We start from the raw sequence: 24,242 nt of genomic DNA, 5'->3' as shown, positions 1-24,242 counted from the left end.
GGGGGTGTAAGTGGTAGGCTGGAGGCTATGTCCAGTATCTACCTTTCAGAGAAAACCCCAAAGTTCTCCAGAAGAATAAGAGTCCACCATATCCGTATGTTTGGAAATCTTGAAATATCAACTGCTACAACATCATAAATGTCAAGTACTTGAACTGTAATTACTTACAGATGTAAAATCAAAGGGTGCTCCCAAAACAAGATGTAGAGCATACTGAAAAACAACAAAAATCAAGAAAATTCTCTCTGTATATGTCATAAATAAGAAATTGCTTCCTTGTTCCTTCTTTAACTACAATCTAAGAAGCACACCAATGGTTTATTTATATCAAAACATAATTTGTTCACCATCAGCATGAAGACTCCACAGTCCACACCACCAATTTGTTGGGGGTCATCCTAAAAAAAGAAGCATGAGGTTAAGTGTAAGGGTTTGACATTTGTCCCAACTTTAGCAGACTTCTTTATAACCAACCTTGTTTTTCAGTAGCATCCATGTGCCTGGAGCAATTTTTGCTGTCATCTTACTGCAACAAAAATACACAAATAATAAAAACAGATTTCTTAATATGCAAAGTTACATTGTGCGGCACAAACAGTTTGAAGCTCTGAATCTATGCAAAATCACAGCAGTCACCAGTATTTGGGTCTTTCTTGTAACAACTGTCACAGCATGCAAAATCAGAACATCATGCAAGTAACCATTAAGCAAGCTTCTTAAACTCTTGAACGGCACACTCTGAATGGCAAAGCTTGAATGCAATATTATGCAGTATTAATATTTATAAAATATTATGCTATAAATGACAGATGGCAGCCTCGGTGTGGAGCACTCCTGTTATTTTTGTTTGTTTGTCCTGTGTTTAGTAATCTTTTCCAGTCAGTTTTACCAGAGATGAACTGCTGAACATTCGACAGCTTATACCAGTCAGTCTTTTCCCGGTTTTTGAATATTCAGACGTTTTGCTAGACATTTTAGTTGGAGGCACAGCTTTGTTGTTCAGGAGACGCAGGCGAGGAAGACGAGCCAGTGCACTGGTCAAACTCCGTCGGCGGGGCTTTCGAACAACGCTGCCGAGCACTCATCTTGCGACTCTCCACTCTCTTCCTAACAAAACGGACAAACTACATCTCCTCACCCACAGAAACAAGGACTTTTCAACCTCTGCTGCCTTGTGCTTCACAGAAACCTGGCTGAGTGAAGCCATTCCAGACAGCGCGTTACATCTGCCGGGCTTCCAGCTGTTCAGAGCAGATCGCATCGCGGAGTTAACGGGGAAAACTAGAGGCGGTGGAACATGCTTTTACATCAGTGAAAGTTGGTGTACAGATGTAACAACATTAAAGAGGATGTGCTGTCCTAATTTGGAAGCGCTCTTTATTAACTGTAAGCCTTTCTACTTGCAGCGGGAGTTTTCCTCGTTTATTCTGGTGAGTGTGTATATCGCGCCAGATGCGTGTTTGAATGCAGCGCTGCAACAGCTGGCTGATCAAATCTCAGACACGGAACAACAATACCCAGACTTGGTTATTATTATTCTTGTGGATTTTAACAAAGCAAATCTCACACGTGAACTGCCCAAATACAAACAGCACATCACATGCCCCACCAGGGACAGAAATATACTGGATAATTGCTACATAACAATAAAGGATACATATCGCTCTGTCCTTAGAGCAGCTTTTGGACTCTCTGATCACTGTATGGTTCATCTTCCAACCTACAGGCAGAAATTAAAATCAACCAAGCCAGTAGTAAGGACTGTAAAGAGATGGACCAATGAAGCAGAGCAGGAACTACAAGCCTGCTTCGATTGCATGGATTGTAGTGTTTTTGAGGCTGCAGCCACAGACCTGGATAAGCTCACAGATACTGTTACATCATATATTAGTTTCTGTGAGGATATGTGCATTCCTACTAAAACTTATTTAAAGTTCAAAAATGACACTGTGGTTTACAGCAGAGCTCAGGCAGCTTCGTCAGGCCAAAGAGGATGCTTACAGAGGTGGGGATAAAGTCTTGTACAATCAGGCCTGGAACACACTGAACAAGGAAATCAGAGTGGCTAAAAGAAGATACTCTGAGAAGCTGAGAAAGAAGTTTTCAGCTAACGACCCTGCATCAGTGTGGAGTGGCATGAAACAACTCACAAATTACAGGACTCCTACCCCCAACCGTGTGGTGGACCAACAACTGGCTGACGACCTGAATGTATTCTTCTGCAGATTTGAAAGGCCCAATCTCACACCCCACACCCACTCTGACCTTCACTTCACACAAACACCAACACCTCCTGCAACCCCCCTCCTCCCCCCTCCTGCTACTCAACCTGCACTTAAGATCTGTGAAGATGATGTGAGCTGCGTCTTTTGGAAACAAAAGACGAGGAAAGCTTCAGGCCCAGATGGCGTCTCACTAGTGTGTCTTCGATCCTGTGCTAACCAGCTGGCCCCCATCTTCACACAGATCTTCAATAGATCACTGGAGCAGTGTGAAGTCCCATGCTGCTTCAAACATTCCACTATCATCCCAAAGAAACCAAAAATCACAGGACTTAATGACTACAGACCTGTCACCCTGACGTCTGTGGTCATGAAATCATTTGAGAGACTGGTGTTGGCCCACCTGAAGAACATCACTGGACCCTTTCTAGATCCCCTTCAATTTGCTTATCAAGCAAACAGGTCTGTGGATGATGCAGTCAACATGGGATTGCATCATATCCTGCAACATCTGGACAGACCTGCAACATCTGGATAGACCAGGGACATATGCAAGGATCCTTTTTGTGGACTTCAGTTCGGCTTTCAACATCATCCCAGCTATACTCCAGAATAAATTACACCAACTCTCTGTTCCCATGTCTATCTGTCAGTGGATTACCAGCTTTCTGACAGACAGGCAGCAGCTTGTGAGATGGGAAACTCAATTCCAGCACCTGTACAATCAGCACTGGTGCTCCCCAGGGATGTGTGCTCTCCCCACTACTCTTCTCCTTCTACACCAATGATTGCATCACCAAGGACACCTCTGTCATGCTCCTGAAGTTTGCAGATGACACCACTGTCATTGGCCTCATCCGAGATGATGATGAGTCTGCATACAGAAGGGAGGTTGAACAGATGGCTGTCTGGTGCAGTCAAAACAACCTTGAGCTGAACACGCTCAAAACGGTGGAGATGATTGTGGACTTTAGGAGGAACACCCGAACACTGATCCCCCCCCCCACCACCACCATTCCAAACAGCACTGTGGCAGCAGTGGAGTCATTCAGGTTCCTGGGCACTACCATCTCGCAGGACCTGAAGTGGGAGACACACATTGACTCCATTGTGAAAAAGGCCCAGCAGAGGTTGTACTTCCTTCGCCAGCTGAGGAAGTTCAACCTGCCACAGGCGCTGCTGATACAGTTCTACTCAGCGGTCATTGAGTCTGTCCTCTGCACTTCAATAACTGTCTGGTTTGGTTCAGCTATGAAATTAGACATCAGAAGAAAAAAAAACATTTGCACTGTACATAACAGATAACAGATTTTTATTAGATTGCACTACATACGTGTGTATGCGTGTCTGTGTGTATGTACGTATGTGTATAACTATTTTTTTTATTTTTTTTATTATTATCTATGTCTTGCTGCTGTTTTTGTATTGTTGTACACTGGAAGCTCCTGTCACCAAGACAAATTCCTTGTATGTGTAAGCATACTTGGCGATAAAGCTGATTCTGATATTCATACCTCCATGTACAGCTGCCTTGTTGAAGTGGCTTTGAAGATGACTTTTTAATTTGACCAGTTTGGCTGGCTTAAACACTCTGGCCAAGCAAAAAGGGCAGTGGTAATTGCTGCAACACTTGTTGCACTGTTGCAGCTGAGGTAATGCGTCACCTCTCTGAATCATTATATGTCTCTACAAGAGATTAAAAAAAAGCACCACACAATTATCTCAACTTTGACAAATGTGATTAAAAAACTCAATGGTAAGGTAACATTAACTCACAAACAATGCATATAACAGAAGAAAGTGGAACAAACTATTTATATTTGTGATGTTTTGGGGTTAATTCACCCTTACCTGTTGCCACTGGAGGGTGCTCCAGGCTGCATGTTGTTGTGCTGACGCTGACAACCAATAAAGGAAGAACAAGTTGTTTTCTCCATTCTTGTGGTGTTGTGTCTGTTCCTAGAAGAAAATGCATATAATCAGTGTTATACTAGCATATTGATGCAGACATAACATAAATTGGCGACAAGCAAAGTTCCCACTGCCATTATTAAGCTGGCGATAATGCGTACAGAATGACTGCGATCATCGGACATGTCGAAGCATTCGACGAAGCGAGGAAACAATGGTCCATGTATGTAGAGCGATTTGAGCATTTTGTGGAGGCAAACGGCATCAGTGATGAGAAAAGAGTATTAGTGTTTCTCAGTGTCGTGGGGGCATCAACGTACGGACTCTTACGCAGTCTCATTGCACCGGTTAAGCCTGGGGCTATGAAGTATGATGAAATTGTGAACACACTGCAAGCACATTTTACCCCCAAGCCCATTGTGATTGCGTCGAGATTCCGATTTCACAAACGACATCAAACAGAGGGTGAAAGTATCGCTCAGTACGTGGCTGTGTTAAAGAGATTAGCGGAACACTGAGTTTGGCGATAATTTGAATGATGCGCTGCGAGACAGATTTGTGTGCGGGTTGAGTAGCGAGTCGATACAAAGGAAGTTGTTGACAGAAACGGCTCTCACGTACCAAAAGGCTGTGGACATAGCAATGTCAATGAAAGCTGTGTCTAGGGAATCACAGCACCTGAGTAACTCACTGAAATTAATGCAAAGTCCCTATCATCAGCGTCGTCCAGAGAGAAATGTTACCGGTGTGGGAAGTCCAACCACATTGAAAGCGAGTGTTTCTATAAGGAACAACAGTGTCACAATTGTGGCAGGAGAGGCCACATTTCACGGATGTGTAAAAGTAAGAAAATGGGTGGCAAAGTACCCAAAACAGCAGTCAAGGGGAAATTCATGAAAAATAAGGACCAGATGAAGAAAAGGCAAATTCATAAGGTGGATGTTAATATAGAAAGAAGTGATGATGACACAACCTCAGATACTGATGCTGAGTTGACACTGCACAAAGTGACTGCGGTACTTGATGATACTTTACGAGTGAGTAAAATGCAAAACTCAACTAGTTCAATGTCATCAGTGATGAAAGTGAAACCTAAAATTGAAGGGCTGCCGATAGACGTGGAAGTGGATACGGGAGCAGCGGTTTCTCTCATTTCAAGTGAACTGTACGGAGATAAGCTGAGCCATATTCAATTGTGCCACACAAGTATTGTCCTCAAGACATACACGGGCGAAGTGATTTCTCCAGAGGGTGTCATCAAAGTGCACGTTAAATTGAACAAACAAACAAAAAAAAACAAAAAAAATTTCTGTTGCACTTTATTCCATTTTGAATACTATTATGATGCTAGTGATACTTTGTAATACAGCACTTCTTATACCACTGTCTCCTAAGATGATTTGCTTATGTTTTCCTCTCTTGTAAGTCGCTTTGGATAAAAGCGTCTGCCAAAGGAATAAATGTAAATGTAATGCAAAACGTTCGACTACCCCTGTATGTAGTAAAAGGTGATGCAGTGCCACTTTTTGGACGAGAATGGCTTCGCAGAATTCGACTTAACTGCCGTGAAATCAAAACTGTGAGAGCAGTACACCAGACAAATGAAGAGACTCTGGACTCTCTCCTAAAAAAAATATGCAAAAGTATTCAGTGATGACTTAGGAACATTCAATGAATGTTTTTTGAAGATTTGAAGCTACCTTAAATCTGAAACCAGGACAACAGCCAAAATTCTTCCAAGCACGTGTTGTGTCATATGCAATCAGACCTCAGGTGGAAGCGGAGTCAGACCGCCTGTTGAAACAAGGAATTATTTCACCTGTTCAGTTCATTGAATGGGCAACCCCAATCGTGCCAGTAGTCAAGAAGGGTGGCAACGGGAGAATTTGTGGAGACTTCAAAATAACCGTAAATCCAGCACTTTGTGTGGAACATTATCCGTTACCACGGATTGAGGATTTATTTGCTTCACTGGCCAGAGGGCAGCGATTTAGCAAACTAGATCTCTCACACGCTTACCTGCAAGTGCCAGTTAATGAGAACTCCCGAAAATACCTCACAATAACTACTCAGAAGGGCATGTTTTCGTATAATAGATTACCCTTTGGAATAACATCGGCACCATCCATATTCCAAAGAGTGATGGAGCAAGTACTTCATGGGCTACCGTGCATCCATTGTTTCCTGGATGATATTCTGGTCACAGGAAAAGATGATGCTCATCATTTGACAAACCTGGAGGCGGTACTGAGTAGGCTGGAGAAGTTTGGCCTTCGCGTGATAACCGGAGAAAAATGAGTTTTTCGAGAGTTCACCGGAGTATCTGGGACATGTGATTGACGCAGCAGGGCTCCACAAGTCCCCAGACAAGCTGCGTGCTATTGCAGAGACACCAGCTTCGATCTTTTCTGGGACTGGTAAATTATTATGCAAGATTTGTTCCAAACCTGGTTACAATTCTTCATCCATTAAATGCAATGTTGCATAAAGACATAAAATGGAACTGGTCTCCAGAGTGCGAGAAATCTTTCCAGGAGGCCAAAGCTCAGTTGTTGACCTGGAGTGTACTTACTCACTATGATCAAAGACTCCCAGTTCGTTTGGTTTGTGATGCTTCACCTTACAGGGTAGGAGCTGTGCTTTCCCATGTGATGCCTGACAGTCAGCAGAGACCGATAGCGTTCGCGTCTCGAACTTTGAGCAAGTCTGAGCAAAACTATGCCCAGTTACAATGTGAAGCACTAAGAATCATTTTTGGAGTCAGAAAATTTCATACCTTTAAGGACGCCATTTTACCTTACTGACCGACCACCGTCCACTTACTACCATCCTCAGCCCTAGTAAAGCCACTCCATCCATGGCTGCTGCGAGACTCCAGAGGTGGGCTCTTTTACTTGCAGCACACAATTACACGATCCAGTATAGAAGTGCCAACAACCATGGAAATGCTGATGGACTATCCCTTTTTCCATTGCCTGTGTTGCACAAGGACAAAAAGGATTCAGTGGAGGCTTACCTCACTAACCATGTGGAAGCTCTACCGGTGTGTAGTGCAGACATTCGCAAAGAAACCAGAGCAGACCCTATTCTTTCTCGTGTGGTGGAGATGGTGTCCTCAGGGCGGTTTCCATCCACCAAGGACTCCGATAATGCATTGACACCATTCCTCATCCGAAAAGGGGAACTCTCTTTAATGCAGGACTGTTTAATGTGGGGACAGCGAGTTATTGTTCCACCCAACCTTAGACAAAGAATCTTAGAGAATCTGCATGCGGGACACCCGGGTGTAGTGAAAATGAAAGCTCTAGCACGCAGCTACATCTGGTGACCCAGTACTGACTCGCAAATTGAAGAGAAATCCAAGACCTGCTTGTCATGCCAGCAAAACCAAAAATCTCCCTGTCTCTCTCCTTTACATCGTTGGCCATGGCCTGGTGCTCCTTGGCAACGTATTCATATTGGCTTTGCTCATCCATTTGAGGGGCGGATGTTCCTGGTGGTTGTCGATGCTGACTCAAAATGGATGGATTCCACAACATCGTCTAAGACCATTCAAGTACTGAGAGGCTTATTCAGTCGTTATGGCATACCTGAAACTCTGGTAAGCGACAATGGCCCACAATTTACGTCAGATGACTTTGGCTCTTTTCTAAAAGCTAATGGTGTGAAACGTGTGCTCTGCCCCATTCCACCCTGCCACAAATGGTCTGGTGGAGCTCTTTGTGCAGATATTTAAACATTCTCTGAAATCCTCCAAAGAGCCAATATCATTGCAACAGAGACTGGATGCCTTCTTACTACAGTACAGAAATATCTCACACTGCACAACAAGAGAAACCCCTGCTATGCTGTTCTTACATCGCAAATTGCGAACACGCTTGGACTTACTGAAACCTAGTGTGACTAATGCTGTTGATCAGGCACAAAGGGCCCAGTGCTCTTACCGGTCTGTTCATTCTAAACACAGAGTTTGATGTTGGTGACTCAGTGCTGGTCCGGGATTATCGGCGCGGAGAGGAAAAGTGGAAAACCGGTACTGTTTCCTCTCAGACAGGACCAGTGTCCTATACTGTAGAGGTGGGAAATTCGCAACTCTGGAAAAGACTTGCGGATCAGATGTTAGACTGTCATCCTGAAATTTCCAAAGCCACCGAATTACCTCAATCAGTGGACATTCCATCGCAGACACCAGACAATGCTGGACAGGAATTGTCTTTGCCGGTCAGTGAACCAAATATGTGTGCTTCAGACCAATGTGAAACAAAGCTCTCGGAATCATCCATTACATCTTCTCAAAGTGTAAGGAGGTTTCCCGTTTGGGTCCGCAAACCACCTAACAGATTTAATTTATAAAATGTTTTTGAGTGGGGACATTTAAGGTTTGGGTAATTCAAAAAGAAAAAAAGAAAAATAATATATATACATATAATGTTTGATCTGTGTTGTATACCTCATAACTGAGTTTGCATTCATTTGGAGTGACACCAACTAATAGTGTTTAGTTACATTAATTGATCACGTTATTGCCATACTTTTAAGTTGAATTCTATGTGTTTCTATACGTTTGGATTTATGGGAATTTGATTAAGAGGGGAGAAACTGTGATATTTTTGGGTTAATTCATCCTTACCTGTTGCCACTGGAGGGCGCTCCAGGCTGCATGTTGTTGGGCTGATGCTGAAAAGCAATAAAGGAAGAACAAGTTGTTTCCCCATTCCTGTGGTGTTGCGTCTGTTCCTTGAAGAAAATGCATATAATCAGTGTTATACTAGCATATTGATGCAGACATAACAATATTCATAAATAATAAAACGTCATCAAAACTTCATCGCAAGGCCCATTTACAACACGCGATCCGAAATGTAACCGAACAGTCCGCAGAAATGTTTTTCTGTACAGTAAAGCATGACAACAAATTCAAGCTTCAATAAGATGATAAAGCCATGCACAGATTCAGTATTTTGCAGATAAACGCTTAATATATATGATAATTATTCATCATATAATGGCAAAAACATTACAAACAACTCACCGTGCTCTCCGCCATTTTTATCTTGTTGTCAATAACTCCGCCCTTCACTTCCGTTCTGGTGCTGCGGGTCTGCAGCTGGATACTGTTGGGCACAAAGACACCTAAAGAAGAAGAAGATCCGTAAAGATCTCGTACATGTACACTACCAGTCAAAAGTTTTGAAACACTCATTCTTTATTATAATTTTTTTTTCTTCACATATTAGAATAATAGTAAAGTCATCAAAACTATGGAATAACATAAATGGAACTATGGAAATTATGTTGTGACTAAACAATCCAAAATAAATCAAAACTGTGTTATATTTTAGCATCTTCAAAGTAGTCACCCTTTGCCTAGAATTTGCAGACATGTACTCTTGACATTTTCTCAACCAACTTCTTGAGGTATCAGCCTGGGATGCTTTTTAAACAGTATTGAAGGAGTTCCCATCTATGTTGGGCAATTATTGACCACTTTTCTTTATTATTTGGTCCAAGTCATCAAATCAAATTTTTAATACAATTTTTGTTTTATAATGAAATAAATTAATATGGTGGCACAAATATATTTTTGTCTACAAAACTAATTTCAAACATTTAAGCATACGACTTCAGATCAAAAGATTTTTAAGATCATGAGAAACATTTCAGTCAAGTGTTTCAAAACTTTTGACCGGTAGTGTATATGTAAGCTCTTTTTCAATTTTTTCGATTGGACAGTTATTTCCTTTTAAAGCCATGTGTCACCAGAGTCATGAACAGTTTAAACTCTTGTTTTAGCACAGTGGTTGATTGACAGATAAGGACTGGCGCTTCGCTGCATCCCGGACGGTGTTTACAGCGTTTCAAATGCGTTTTTGACTACCTCCGTATATGTTTTTTTTTTTTATGATTCGATCACAAAAGGTTTTGCACCCCATTTACACCTGTATATAGTGGTGATCACTTGTCATCGGATCATCCAAATCACATCCTAATACCAGCTGAAAACGAGGTCTAAATGACCGCTGCCTACATTAGCGAATGCTACAGGACGTTTCCCCAGTAAGACCCCCAGGAATAAGGTTGATAGTTCTCTTAGAATTTTATTTACAGATGACTTTTTAATTAACATTTGCATCGTGCTTATTTGTAAATGATTAATTATTAGGAAAGTGAGAAAATGAGCATACAAGAAATTGTAACTGTGAAAGTTTTTTCATTTTAATAGATTTTGTTTATTTTGAACGTTTGGTGATGTATCATTCGAGCTTATGCAAGTGCATATCTATCAATGCCAAGACTAGCTCTGCCTTTCAGACTGGCAAATCTACCCCCTTCGAAATTGAAAATGCCCCCTCGGGTAAATTATCCTGGCTCCAACTCTGCCACCAACTCCACCTCTTCTCCTAGGATGGAAATAGTGTTCAGCTTAGTCCTGATCCTCCTAAAATCCACAAAAGGTCAATTTTAACAAAGGTAAATTTCAGATTTCTTCTAACTAGATTCTCTGTATCTATAATATAGCCTGTAAAGCTATCTATTACTGATATTATTGGGTTGTTGTGAGAGATTTGTGTAATGTTAGCAATAGTGCTGTGCGATTAAAACTTTATCTAAATTAATCTGGAAAAAATCCTCTATGTGATCAACTTTGGAGTTATTTTCTATATGTTCTACTTCTAGACCAAGTGTGCGCATTACATTGATTGCAATAGTTAGACAACCACTGGTTGATCTTGATAAAATCTAAAATATTTTTTATATACTCTCACTTCTGTAGGCATGCACTGTTTGCTGATTGACATGAGCCATATGTATTTGCACTGCACTTTACATGCGTGTGCTCGCGCTAAAGAACATATGCACCTTAACAGTCAAATACACTTAAGAATTCTGCCAAAATGCCTGTTTTGGCAAGGTATTAATGTAAACATAGTCAGTTATGTCTAAAGTGAACGTAAACAGTGGTACAAAAAAATGGATTTGTATCAAAATGTCAGACTTGAAGTGTACATGATGTAACCAAATAGACCACTGTCTAGTAGGTCTTTAGTGTAGTATTAGGTTCTATACGGTAGTATTAGAATGCATAGGAAATGTGTGGAACACATATTGAGTGTGTTATGGCACTAATGTTAATGAATAAAAGTTATTAGATGTTATGGCTGGCTGTCGCGTTGTCCTCCATTAGAAAGGTTATTGTTGTAACTATTAAACAACAGAACATGTTTTCAGAAGTACAGAAATGACAGCTTCAGTTCTGTCAGCGGGAGGTGTTGACTGGACAAGTTAGCGGCACCATCATGAAACAGTTTCAAGTTTCTCCGCCGGAAAGATTCACGTTTAAAGCGGAGGACTGGTCGAAATGGATAAAACGTTTAGAAATATTTTGTATTGCGTCAGGATTGGAGACGCAGGTGGATGAAAATCAAGTGAATGCCTTGATCTACATGATGGGCGAGGAAGCAGAAGACATACTAACTTCCCTGCATTTAAGTCCTGAAGGAGCGAGTGACTATGAAGTTGTAAAGAACAGACTGAATGATCACGTTGTAGCTCGCAGAAATGTTATTTTTGAGAGGGCTAAATTTAATCAGCGGCAGCAAGAAGTGGGTGAGTCTGTGGATCACTTTATAATGGAACTGCATTGTCTAGCAGAGCACTGTGGATACAGAGATTTGCACGATGAGATGGTGAGAGAGAGGCTCGTCGTGGGTCTGACAGACAAAAGGCTGTAATTCCACCAGTCACAAATACACTTCAGAAAATTGTGCATCATGCATTAGATTAGAATGTAACCTTAACTATTTCTGGGCTTAAAAGATACAAGAACTAAATCAATGCAGAACATTGTATCTCAGAAGGAATAAAAAGTGACCCCCCAATGTACTACTTGAAGCCCGATGTGGCCCCTGGCCTGTACCAAAAAACTTTGCCTTGCCCTACTCTATACCCCCTCTATTGTTAGGGACATGAAATGCCAAGTGACAGACTTTGTGACAGCTTTTTTTAGCATTTTCAATGTTTTATACGCAACACAATAACTTGGCATTAACAGCAATTTAGACCCTACACATAAACTGATTTTAATGTATTTGTTTCATACATTACAATTTAAAATGGTAATCGGTGTATTGAAAATACCCTTTTCATCTTCTCATCTCTGTAATCATATCACCCTGTTATGTTTTCATAATCAGATACATGTAGATAAGTGATGTATTTTTAAAGTTGGCAGTGAGAAAGAAAATTGTTGGAGGATACCTATATTTTTCATTCTTTGACGAACAAAATTACAGTATGTACAATGTGCAACATTTTGAAATTGCAGCATACAGTGTTTATTATAAGGGGGGCATAGCTTTCGCAATTCAGTACTCCGTACCCACTACTCATTTTTAAATTTTTAAGGACAGGATCTTAGGACAGGATCTTTTACTCTACTCACACAAAATGTTTTGGGATGTAACAGTACTTTAACTAATTTATCCATCAGCTCAAAGTTATGCTGCATTAGTCAGGTCTGCCAGAACCGGAAGCACCTATAAAGTGAATGGCATCTATGCTAATATTATTCTATTTGTTTCCCTGTTTCATCATTGGGATACATATCCAGAGCCTCCCAGATCCAGCTCTGGTCCTACCTGATGTCCAGCTCCCAGCACTGCGTGTCGCTGAGTGATAATGACTTACTGCAGCCTGTGCAAGCCAGCCATCACTTCAGTCTATGATGGATTTCACAGAGAATGAAATGCTGCCAACTCCAACCATTAAACATGGGATACTTCAATGGCCACTGCCTGCATCACCTTGGTCAAAGGATGGACTACACTCTTAAAATGGAATACATAGACAATAAATTAATTGCCAACTAAAGCCTTCATCAGCCAAATAACAAAGGACGCTGCATTTTCACAGTTAATTCAGGATGGATAAAAACAAGGTGTATTGTGAAAAGTGCTATACAAATAAATATGACTTGACTAAAAACAGAATTACAATATACACTGTTATATGTTAAATATTTTGTATCTTTTTAACAGGACAACAAAAAGCTCAACAGCTTTTTGGAAGCCATGACTTTAAGGTGGGTGTCTACACAGAAATTGAATCTAAACTTTAATTTTCAAAAATTAAAACCAATTTATTGATGAATCCATGTACATTTGGCAGTTTTCTCCTTATGTCGTTTTGATGTACACTGAAAAAAACATTTACCTAAAAAATGTGCTTCATGTGGGAATGTCTAAATGAACAAATTTGACTGAGATTCTTTAAAATCACTGAATCAACATGAATACTTTAGTTTACACCAACAAAACTACTTTTTAAGGGTTAGATGGTTAAAAAAAAATAGCTCAAGGTAACAATGGCATGTTATCACTTTTTTCAGTGTAATTAAATGTTAATGCTTACTAAAGGAAAACTGAGCAGCACAGAGTGTCACAAGCCAAAACCACAGAACCTTTTTTTTCACCAGTATACAAATGCAGCTACAAGGAAATATGACTCTCAACATTTCTGCTTTTATATGCTAATTGTCAAGGCTGTGGAGAGGTAAACGCAAGTTTTGGTTTGGCTGTAACTGGCCTTTATGTGTTTGAACAGTTTTTCAGTTTTCAAATGTCTGTTTATCTAAGAGAATAGAGTTGTGTTAGCAAAGCTAATGCCATTGTGTGTTTGTTTTTTGTTTTGTTTTTAGAATGAATAGCTTTTAATGGACTCGCATAATGTGATAATTTTTTTGATGCTGTATCACAGCACAGTGTTAACTGGTAAGTGACTATTTAATGCTCTCTGCACATTTTAAGATCAAAGAATGAAATCGATATGCTGACAGAGTAGCAATTTTCTTTTGGTTTCCTCATTGGGTGAACTATGCAAACATGGGACATTTTGCTGTTTAGTCAAAGTGCGAAAATAGCCTCACAAATTAATGACTGAAATTTTGCAACATTAGGCTACAAATTCCTTTTTAATTGACCAACCAGTTTTCATTTAAATAAACACACCAAACAAATGCAGGGAATTTACAGTATATTCTAAGTCTTATGTTTAAAAAGAGAATTCTCATTTTAAGTGGGTTTCCATGTGTTCATGGAGATACTACATCTTGACCACTTCCACGACAATGAAATCAGGTAAATTAAAATATTTGCAAAGACCTTTGTGGTCATTACAGTATTAATGACTATTACATTTATTGTCTCCTGATATTTAAACTGCAATTAATCAGGAAACGTTTTTGTTCCATTTTTAGTAAACGTATCCCATTTAATCTCAAGTGAAATTTAGCACTGAAATAAATTAGCAACTAGTCTCTTTATTTTGGCTCCTATTTCCTTTGACTGTGTTTCCTTCCACTTATCTTGATGAAACTCATACTGTTTGAAATTACTTTGAAAGCCATTTTGATGATGTAGAAATCTATAATCAAATAACTACATGCTGTTCTTTTACTATCGATTTGTATAAATTATCCACTCTGTCATGGATTTGTAACAAATTTATTTCTTTTTTTTTTTTTTTTTTTTTTAGATAATTGACAATACCTCACTTCGAATGATAAATGAAAACTACAAATTATGTGTGAATTGTAACACTTTATAGTAAGGTTGTATTCATTTGCATTAGTGAACACAATAATTAACATGATCTAACAATGAGGAATACTTTTACAGCATGTATTAATATTGGTTAATGTTTATTTCTACTAATACATTTTTTTTTTTAAATTAAAAGTTGTATTCATTAACATTAGTTAATGCACTATAAATTTACATTTAAACAAACAAGGAAAAAGAAGTTTGATAAATCAAGACTAATAATTGCTGTAAAATATTACTGTTAATTTTTAGTACATGATACCTAATGCATTTACTAATGTTAACAAATAAAAACCTTGTTGTAAAGTGTTGCCATTTAACTGATAATAAATAAATGTATGTAAGGCGTTCAACATACACTAGGTAACAAGGTAACAGCATGTTTCATTGTGCAGGTTAACTATATCTGTGCAGTCACTTTTTCTATTACCATAAGAAAATTCCTATTTGGACAGATGAACGATTAGGCAAATTTAGAGGATTGATTTCTGTTTGAAATCTCTAATATTCAGTACTGCAAGGTCAGAGAATTCATACTGTTCCTGAGGTTGTTGGGTACCAGGGTCATGATGTCACACTGCCATGCAGCTATAATGGAGACCCAGAAGATAAACTATCACAAGTTGAGTGGACCTTGAGAAATCAGTCCAGTGAAAGCACATCTCTGAAAATCATCATCCTTAGTCCAACACTTGGCATCCATATCCACGAAACATTCCTGAAAGACAGAGTCAGCTTCAGTAAAAACTCCTCTCTGATCTCCTTTCTGGCTTCCATCATCATCAAAGATGTGAAAAAGTCTGATCAGGGAGTTTATAGCTGTGAATATGCAATCTTCCCTAGTGGGAGTTATAAAGGAGAAACCACTCTTAAAGTCATAGAAGGTACGTAAGGCAGTTCATTCAAATGTAGTCAAAAGAAGCCATTATTATAATTATAATTATTATTATTATTATTATTAACTCTTGATTATTGTATATGTCCACAGGTAAGCCTCCTGTGCTGTCTACCTCTGAGGTCGCTGGAATTGTGACTGTTGTAATGCTAATCATTATGATTCCAGCTTTTGTGGGATATTTATTCCTGATCAAGAGACGGTACATGACTAAAACACAGTTTAATTACTATTTAATTGCAGTGTTGCAGTGTCAAACCTGGAACTAATGAAAATGCCATATCAGTAGTCAATATTAAAGGGATAGTTCACCCAAAAATGTAATTTCTGTCATTATTTACTCACTCTAATGTTGTTCCAAACCTGTTTGACTTTATTTCTTCCATGAAACTCAAAAGAAGAAATTCTGAAAACTGTATTGTTAACAAAAACGGAGCTTTCAAGTTTCAAAATGAATGCAAAAGCACCATAAAATTATCATGAAAGTAGAACGTATGAGTTATGCACTATATTTGAAATAATATGAAGCCATATGATAGCTTTGGTTGAGAAACAAGCCAAAATTCGTTCACGTATGTGTCCTTTGAAAGCTCCAGTCCCCATTCATAGAAAAAAGCAATCAGTACAGTCTTCACATTTTTTGCTTTTGTTTTCCACAGAAAAAAACTTAAGTCATACTGGTTTTGAACAACATGAAGTTTAATTAAATATAAGCAATTTACAAATTTACAGTAATTTACAAAAATACAAAATCACATTAAGATTCACATTAAGTTCAGTATCAGTATTCAGCAGTAGTTATTAATAGTTAGCAACAACACTTTATACATTTCTCTTTTTATGTTCCTACTGTACAAATGACAGAAGAGCTGGCAATACCGGCTACAGCACCAGTTCTGCTTATTGTGAGTACAACACATTTCTAACTTTTATCCAAGAGAAAATGTTCCATTCAAGTATTCTTATGTTTAAAAATAACATTTGAATCAGGAATGTCCACATTGTGCTATAATTTTTAAGTGACTCACTTTTTTAAGTCATTCATTCATTCATTTCTGCCTCAATTTGTCCTCTCTGAGAGCATTCTGTTAAACCTTGTTTAATGCTGTGAATTTACCAGTACTTTACCTCTTCACTAGACATGACTCAGAGGCCTGATGTTCCACAACAGGTGAGATGTTCTGCTAAGATTAACACATCTCACTTTAACAGTAGGAAGTCGAAATCAAGTCTTAATTCTTTAGTGAGAGATGTAATTGAACCAGAAGCTCATAAACAAGTCAAATAGTATTTGATAAAATCAAATAGACAATGGCTCTTGAAAATGAATGAAACCCAAATGCATTTTTTGTTCACTGCTCAACACCCTTTTACCTGTATTAGGATGTCATATACGCTGATGTCACAATACTCAAACCAGGCAGAGTCAATAAAAACTTGTCAAAGGCTGATGTGGAATATGCAGCAGTTTTCTCCAGTCGTTCTGGATCATCATCTCTGCGAGGCTTAGCCAATCAACAGGCTTTTGGTGACCACACAGCAGAGCAGGAATCTGTGTATGCACAGGTGAAAAAAGACTGATGTTCATTACAAATTCAGATCATTTGTTTTGTGTTTCTAATGATTAGCCTGCCAAAACGGCCCATTAGCTATACTCAATGTTTGGGAATAAAGCTTGTTTGTTCTCTTAACAGTGGTAGACTTTAGGCTTTAGGCATGATGACTTCAGCAACACATTTCTGTGTGTGCTGTCTATGTAATCCTCTTGACAATTTCTTGTTATAGAAACCAGACAAGAGACATAGGAGTTGAATAGTGAACACTCATTCCTTAGTATTCTTTTTTCTTTTTCTTTTTTCTGTGCTTGCTTTTTCAAACTAAACTTTGATTTTAATTTTGAATGTCAAAATTGTCTGGAGAAAATGGAAAAATTATTCTGTTCACAGCTTATTTGTTTATGGTAAAAAATAAAAAAATAAAAAAAACTGCATGGAAGAAATGAAAATGATAATGTAATATTAGTGTGAATAAACAAATATTTAATACAACATAAATTTGTATAGAAATATAAAAATTAAAAAGAGGAAGTTATGATGCCCTTTTGAAACACCTGCAAATCTGTATTGTGTGTGTATAAGTATAAACTTTATGCTGAATCTGATTCTGATTTTAAAATTTCTGATTCTAAAAACACTGATCTCATGAGGATGCAGATATGAAGATATATATATTTCTGTGTGTGTCGGTTTACGTGTGGTGTACAGCGCTGCTTACATGAAGTTCTATGAAATGCCAGTTTGATTTAGACAGATCAAAGTCCAAGTTTTAATGAATGCACAGCTCCTCATTATCAGTAACATACATTTTAGTCAGAGTTCATCTCCTCAGTATCAATAAAGTAGCTCTATTTTTAATTTCCAAATCAGTCAACACAATCCTGTAATTAAATTACACAGACAGTGAATTCAAAAATAAGTATAGTACAGAAAAGTACGAATATCTGTTTAGAATATCTTTTTCAGTAACAAGTTTGTGTATTTCACAATGCTTCACTGTCCTCCATTAAAGTGTGCTCACGTTCTGTTGCTCTCTGGCTCTGATCTTTCTGGTATCATTAAGAGAATGACATCCAAAAGAGAGCGTCTCTGTGCTACTTCCTGTGTTTGACTATAGAGAGAGTTCAGTCTGAGAGGGGAAGGAGAATCTATGCCACCATTTGGCTCTGATCACAGACAGAATGCAGCCAATGGGAGAGAGAGAGAGAGAGAGTCTCTGTGCTGCCTGAAGACCAGAATCAGGGGGAAGTTTAGCATCCCTGTGCGATCTGTTGAGCTTCGCAGTGGTAGCACTGATAAATCTTTAGTTGTGGGTTGGCAAAAGCAGACATTTTTCTCTTAGACCTTTACCATTGCATTTTTAAGGTTATTTATTTTTTTGTTCAGGAGTGTTATAGTGTCATGCAAAGGCATAACGCAATAACTACACATTTAGTCAAAACTGAGCTATGACCGAAATCGGGTCTCTTGGTCTATGATCTGTCCTGTTACAGATGGGTTTGGCCAAACTATGCTAAGATTCAGAAAGAAAAAAAAACATTGTGAAAATTGAAAGATTCAACTCAAAAACCAAATAACTGTACATTGCCTTTGTAGGATAGTATAGCACGTAGTTCAATAGTACTACAAAATAAAATCTGAAATGTGATTAATTAATATGACACATCACATTAATATTGACTAACCAAAAGAAAAAGAGGAAAAAGGAAAAGATTCAAATTCATGATTATGTATAAGGACAAACATTACAAAACCATGACACTTTTACTCTCCCCACTTTGCTTCGTCCTTCATCCCTCTCTCTTTTAATCTCTCTTCCCCTTTTATTCTCTATGTCTCATTTCTGCTCTCCCAGTAAGTCTGTTTTGATGCTAGACTGAGGTGGGGCTAAAGTGCAGCCTTTTGCTGGTGGGGAGTGGCCTATCCGGCAAGGGCTGTGCCCCCCACCACCTTCGCTGTCTGTATTGGATGATGAGTGTGGAGGGGGCAGGGCCAGGCGAGGCAAAGGTGCTGAGGAGGGAGGGATGCGTGTGCAGGTGGTTGTGCGGAGACTCTGGATACGCCGGCACTCCTGGCAGATGCGCACATGAGTGCAGCCCCGTGGCAGAGGCACTGTCACTGCAGGTGGACCCAGGGCTGCTGCAGGGGTGCTGTTGGCACTTAACGGGCCCTCCAAGAGTCGTTGAGGCCCTGGACCCATGTCAGGGGGGGCTCCTCCAGCCCCTGAACCTCCTGTTAGGGGTCCAGTACCACTGTAGAGCTTTCCATTGCTAAGGCGCATCTCTCTGACAAGGCGCAGAGGGCGCGGGGCCCCTAGAGTAATGCGAGTGGGGTGACGAAGGGCCAAAGAGCTGGAAAGGGGTCGACGGCGGCGCAGATGTGAACTCTTCTTGCAAGAGACAGCGTTTTGGAACTCCGTCAACATCTCCTGACACACCGACATCTGAATAGAAAAAAATAAATAAATTAAAGATGTTGACAAATTCTAGAATGTATTCAAGACATGTACATAGGTAGGCATGCACACAGTGGGACAATCACGAACTTCAACTTCACTACGACTCACTAGGACACTAAGGTAAGGAGTCAGTGGGTTGCTTTGGTAACCTACTGTATTGTGACTGTGATATGGGCGGTCGCAGGAGAGAGGCCGTACCTCGTCTGTTTCAGCTGATCGGCGTGTGGACCACACAAACTCCATAACAGCCACAAACACAGCAATAATCAGCCCACAGATTAAAACCACAAATATACCACCAATGTTCTCCATCCCAAGACCTGAAACAATTAATAAAACATACAAATTAACACAATCTCCACATATGAAATCACATTTGTTTTGCTTAATGGGGACATGCTAATGATATTTTTTTATACCTTGACCCTACACCTAACTCAAATAAAAAAAACCATAAACCTTTGTGTATTTTAACATTTTCATTAAGTCATTATTAGTATGTTTACTAAGCCTAATAAACTTTATTAAGTTTTCCTTTTGGGGACAGATGGTTCCCACAGTGTATGTGATATAAGGTTTTACAGTACTATCATTTGGCTTTGACATTTGGTCCCAACAAATTACAAATATGCCATTGTATCTTCACCCACTATTGGCTTTCCTTACACAAAAAAGATGGTATAAAATATATACTTTCTAAAACATATACACACAACTTCATGCGTATTAGAACTGGTTCTCATTTAAGATTGTGTGTGTGAAATGTGTCTGAGTTGTGGTGTAAATGGAATTCATGCCTTTGGCACGGTGGTCCTCCTCTTTGGGACACTGCCCACCCTCCCACCACCTTCTCTTCAGGATCTCCAACCTGTTATTCTCCTGCAGCTGCAACACTGCCAGACTAATCTCATCTCTGAATGGGGAACCTGAGAGAGAGAGTAATGCTCATGTATGTATTTTGTGATTTAGCATGAGGAAGTGTTCGTGATTTGTGCCCATACTGCAAAATCTACTTTTGAAATACACTTATGTTTAAAAAAATAAAAAAGGAGTCAATTATAGCAGAAAATCTTTTCCACTCATCCATTAGTTTGTATAAAAGAATGGTAAACGTGTTTGCAGCATTATTTTTTTTTAAAGTTTCAGTAAAAACAAGCTTGTTATTTGAGCTATAATGCTAATCAATCTTTAGATGGGACTACTTTTAGGCGGATAAAAAAAAATCTCATTGTGTGTTTTACAGTGCTTTACAGATAGTTCTGTCATGTTCCTTCCATCTTCCTTTCTGGTATCCTCACACAGATATGTAGATAATTTTGTTTATTGCTTATCATAGTTGAAAGACTGGACATAACTTTGTAATTTTTAAGTATTGTTTTTACTTTGAAACAGTGTGAGCACTGCCATTACTGTAACATACTGTTACTTTATTAATGTTTTAAATGCATTTTTTTTTTTACAAACTAAGGGATGATTCACCAAAAAAAAAACCTTCAACTAGGAAGATTCTTTCAATTCATTTGATTTCTTAATGCCTATAATGAATTATTATTTTTCTGCATCACTAGAGGCAACCCCCCCCCCCCCACAGAATTGCATTATGTTTATTTGAGCAACCCAATGGTGTGTTTGTTTCAACCAATGAAGTGTTTTGAATTTGTTTGAAAACAGTGTTTGTTTGTTTTTGTTTTTTGTTTTTTTGTTGTTTTTTGGTAACAATTAATACATTTAATAATGCATTGTAAAGGCGTTAAATGCATTATACTGCATTTATAATGTCTCATAATACATCTTATAATAAGTTATAACTTCTTATAAATAATTATAACTACAGTTATATAATACATTACAAGAATTCTCCTATTCAGAGTATAATGCATTATAACACAAGCAACATCCAATTTTAATGCAGCAGAAGTTAATCAAATTAATAGTATAAGTGCTCATGCAAAAGCAGCATAGTATAAACAGTCAAAAAGCCTTCTGATGTGCTCATATTATAAGTGGTCTTGCCTGCTTTAAGTAAAGTTACAAAAGCAATATCTTCTTATAAATAGCCATAACATAAATGTGTAACATACATAAATTACAACACCCAAGAAGATTGGCTACATGTGTGATCAACATTACATATTTAGAGTTTCTGATATATTTTAACCTTGTAGCTTTACAAGTGTTTTTCGTAATATCTCAAAATTTATATTGAATGTGTTATTTAGCATTTTTTGTGCATGTGTACTGTGTAACTTCCAGCATGACTTGTAATGTCTTATAACCACTTATAAATACCTATTATATTCTGTATATTACAAATATATAATACATTAAAACTTAAAGCAGATAAAATTAAATGTTGCTTGTGTTATAATGCATTATACTCTAAGGTATAACTATGAATAGGTAATTATTATAATGTGTTAAGTTATAAAATATTATAAGGTGTATTATGAGACATTACTAATGTATTATAATGCCTTTACAATGCATTATAAATATGGGCTTAACAGAAAGTGTAACCTTTTTTTTTTTTTTTTTGCAATTCTGTTTGATGCTGCTAGTTTTCTGCTTCCTCTTGTGCATTTTTCCATGTCTTAGCAAGAGTTGAACATAATATGGCCAATTTTTTATTATGGGTAAAGCACCCCAAATATGCATCTCTCAGTGCTACATTGCGTCCCATATATTCTCCTCTCTGTTTCCTTCTCCCTCTGTATCTCACCCAGTGGCATTCCAATGCCGTAACCCTTGGTGTCCAGCAAGCCTCCGATCTGGGTGAGGTTGCAGTTGAGACTGCGGTGGTACTCGTTCATGGTGCTCTCCAGAAGAAAGGCATACTTGGAGTTTAAGACTCTTGCAATGCCTTCCTCTGTGCTCTTCACAAATACACTGGGCTGCTTAGAGTACATGTAGTTCCACATCCGCTGATACGTTTGATAACGAGAGTTCTGAGAGGAGTAAAAACACAAACAGGGTGATGAACACAGATGGTGAGACACCTACATGAGCAAAATAGAAACCTGATACATAAAAACACACAGTCAGCAAACTAAGGCTACTCTATAAAACAAAAACATAAAACAAAATATAAACAAATGTTTTCTCGGGCCCCGTGAATTTTAGCGGCAACCCTGCATGTCGCATGTGTACACAATTGCATGTGTGCACATGTCTATGTACAGTATAAACTGTGTATAAATTGAGTGTTAAATGAATTGTACCATAAAAAAGGTCATGGTGCTTCCTCCATGAATGGTGCCATACTGGATGTTGGTTTGATCAGCCAGGTCATCAGGTGATTCGATTGGTGCTTCCATTCTTTGCACGGTCAGAAACGCAGCCAGATTGGCTGTGTATGAGGAGATTATTATGAGAGTGAATGCCCACCTACAAGAGAGAAACAGAGAGACTGAGAGACTGGAAATAAATGATGGAGCAAAAAGCCCATAGCTGTTCAGTGTCAACTGACTCCATTGAAATGACCATCACCAACACATATGGACGCCAGCACACGCTCATACTCACCAGACCCCACTAACGCATCGTGTGGAGAGGGCTCGGGGCATGATCTCAGATCCCTGCTGCATGAAGCCCCCTACAGGAAACCACAGGCTGTTTCCAAGAGTATACTGGTTCTCCAGCAGGTCTCTGCACTCACGCAGACATGGGTGAGGGTTATACCATTCATACGGACTCAACCTGAAGCAAGTACAAAGAGAAAGATATTTAGGATAATAACCTGTAGAGTGTATGTAACAGTTTATGTCTTTATGTGTGTATGTGTTGTTGATGTGTGTTTGTGTGTACCTAGCAGAAAGGAAAAGCACACAGCTGACAGCAAGGTAAGCCAGCAGCATGAAGAGCCAAACAGCCGGTGAGAAGGGATCCAGGAAGGAGAAATAACCTGGCTTCCTGCCCTGAGAGACAGCAAGAAAAGAGAGGTAAATGTATGCAACTGATGGAAGGGAAGTGGTACACTGGCAATATTCAGTACGCAGTAATACATGTAAATGTAGTATTGTAAAATTCATTTTTATAGAATTTTAATATAGATTTCTGTATGATACATGTATCTATACATTATTATATACTATCTTTAATACAACATTCCCAGTCTGGTTGGATAAGTGATGTTCCAAGAGAGCTGAAATTTGTTGCTCGGCAACATGTTACCATACCAACATCAGGGCATATGTACCCAATGTGTATAATCTCATCCTCTCATTCAAATCGGTTTTAGCCCTGCACGCTTTACTCCCACCAAAAGAGGGGGCTATTGATCGAAGCGCAAAACACCACTGAGTCGCCAAATATGGATTATTAAAGTTGATATGTATAATTATTTTCGATGTTAAATACTTTCTCCTATCCCATCTTAAATGTGCACTCAGTAATTTTTTCCTCATTAAAAAAGTTTTACTCCTCAAGAAATTAACTGGAATTTTGAAACATCTATAAAATCATGAGCACTCACATGAGATAAAGACTGTAATCATATCAGTTACCTTCTAAAAGCTGTTTAATTCTATATGTAGAGTGTCCCCTTCTTGAGGGCTGCCATGTTAGGATCACATAACCAGCCGAATACTACTTTCTTAATCT

The 24,242-nt window shown here is 38.7% G+C and overlaps 2 protein-coding genes, 1 long non-coding RNA gene and 1 pseudogene across 12 annotated transcripts in view; 2 read left to right on the top strand and 2 right to left on the bottom strand.

The window, feature by feature from the left end:
- Positions 1-255: 255 nt before the first annotated feature.
- Positions 256-4,119, bottom strand: LOC127453977 (uncharacterized). Its single transcript, XR_007899479.1, has 4 exons — positions 4,074-4,119; positions 3,737-3,908; positions 475-526; positions 256-398 (listed from the first exon to the last, which is right to left on the bottom strand). It is a non-coding gene; the product is annotated as an uncharacterized LOC127453977 (long non-coding RNA).
- Positions 4,120-4,297: 178 nt separating this feature from the next.
- Positions 4,298-8,107, top strand: LOC127453787 (uncharacterized protein K02A2.6-like; annotated as a pseudogene).
- Positions 8,108-9,247: 1,140 nt separating this feature from the next.
- LOC127453968 (nectin-4-like) lies at positions 9,248-18,977 on the top strand. 6 transcript variants are annotated; one of them, XM_051720833.1, is made up of 10 exons: positions 9,776-10,210; positions 10,446-10,604; positions 12,745-13,071; positions 13,172-13,215; positions 13,831-13,903; positions 15,247-15,618; positions 15,723-15,831; positions 16,494-16,534; positions 16,769-16,800; positions 17,013-18,967. In XM_051720833.1, exons 5-10 carry the CDS (start codon positions 13,846-13,848, stop codon positions 17,208-17,210), a joined length of 810 nt encoding a protein of 269 aa, XP_051576793.1. In that variant the 5' UTR covers positions 9,776-10,210; positions 10,446-10,604; positions 12,745-13,071; positions 13,172-13,215; positions 13,831-13,845; the 3' UTR covers positions 17,211-18,967. The 6 variants fall into 6 exon arrangements, with proteins under 6 accessions (XP_051576796.1, XP_051576793.1, XP_051576794.1 ...); XM_051720836.1 differs by lacking the exons at positions 9,776-10,210; positions 10,446-10,604 and adding an exon at positions 9,248-9,285; XM_051720834.1 differs by having other exon boundaries at positions 12,745-13,215.
- Positions 18,978-19,011: 34 nt separating this feature from the next.
- Positions 19,012-24,242, bottom strand: part of LOC127453943 (glutamate receptor ionotropic, kainate 5-like) — a 95,281-nt gene continuing 90,050 nt past the window's right edge. For 4 of the 5 annotated variants that reach the window (XM_051720765.1, XM_051720767.1, XM_051720768.1 and 1 more), the window contains 7 exons: positions 23,448-23,557; positions 23,166-23,339; positions 22,862-23,027; positions 22,363-22,588; positions 20,441-20,569; positions 19,797-19,963; positions 19,012-19,628 (listed from right to left, as the gene is read on the bottom strand). In XM_051720765.1, coding sequence (XP_051576725.1) covers positions 19,023-19,628; positions 19,797-19,963; positions 20,441-20,569; positions 22,363-22,588; positions 22,862-23,027; positions 23,166-23,339; positions 23,448-23,557 — 1,578 coding nt within the window. In that variant the 3' untranslated portion in view covers positions 19,012-19,022. The remainder of the gene's footprint in view (positions 19,629-19,796; positions 19,964-20,440; positions 20,570-22,362; positions 22,589-22,861; positions 23,028-23,165; positions 23,340-23,447; positions 23,558-24,242) is intronic. The other variant, XM_051720766.1, reaches the window with a different exon arrangement.

Source organism: Myxocyprinus asiaticus, chromosome 16 (genome assembly GCF_019703515.2).
Source record: "Myxocyprinus asiaticus isolate MX2 ecotype Aquarium Trade chromosome 16, UBuf_Myxa_2, whole genome shotgun sequence".
NCBI lineage: Eukaryota > Metazoa > Chordata > Actinopteri > Cypriniformes > Catostomidae > Myxocyprinus > Myxocyprinus asiaticus.
Note: the sequence above shows the minus strand (reverse complement) of the source record. Positions and strands in the feature narration are given on the sequence as shown.

Excerpts from the sequence above, each read along its gene's own strand:
- LOC127453968 (XM_051720836.1), top strand. The coding sequence starts at position 13,846 with ATGGACTCGCATAATGTGATAATTTTTTTGATGCTGTATCACAGCACA. Across the intron at positions 15,832-16,493 it reads TTATTCCTGATCAAGAGACG|AAGAGCTGGCAATACCGGCT; the intron begins GTACATGACTAA and ends TACAAATGACAG. Across the intron at positions 16,535-16,768 it reads CAGCACCAGTTCTGCTTATT|ACATGACTCAGAGGCCTGAT; the intron begins GTGAGTACAACA and ends CCTCTTCACTAG.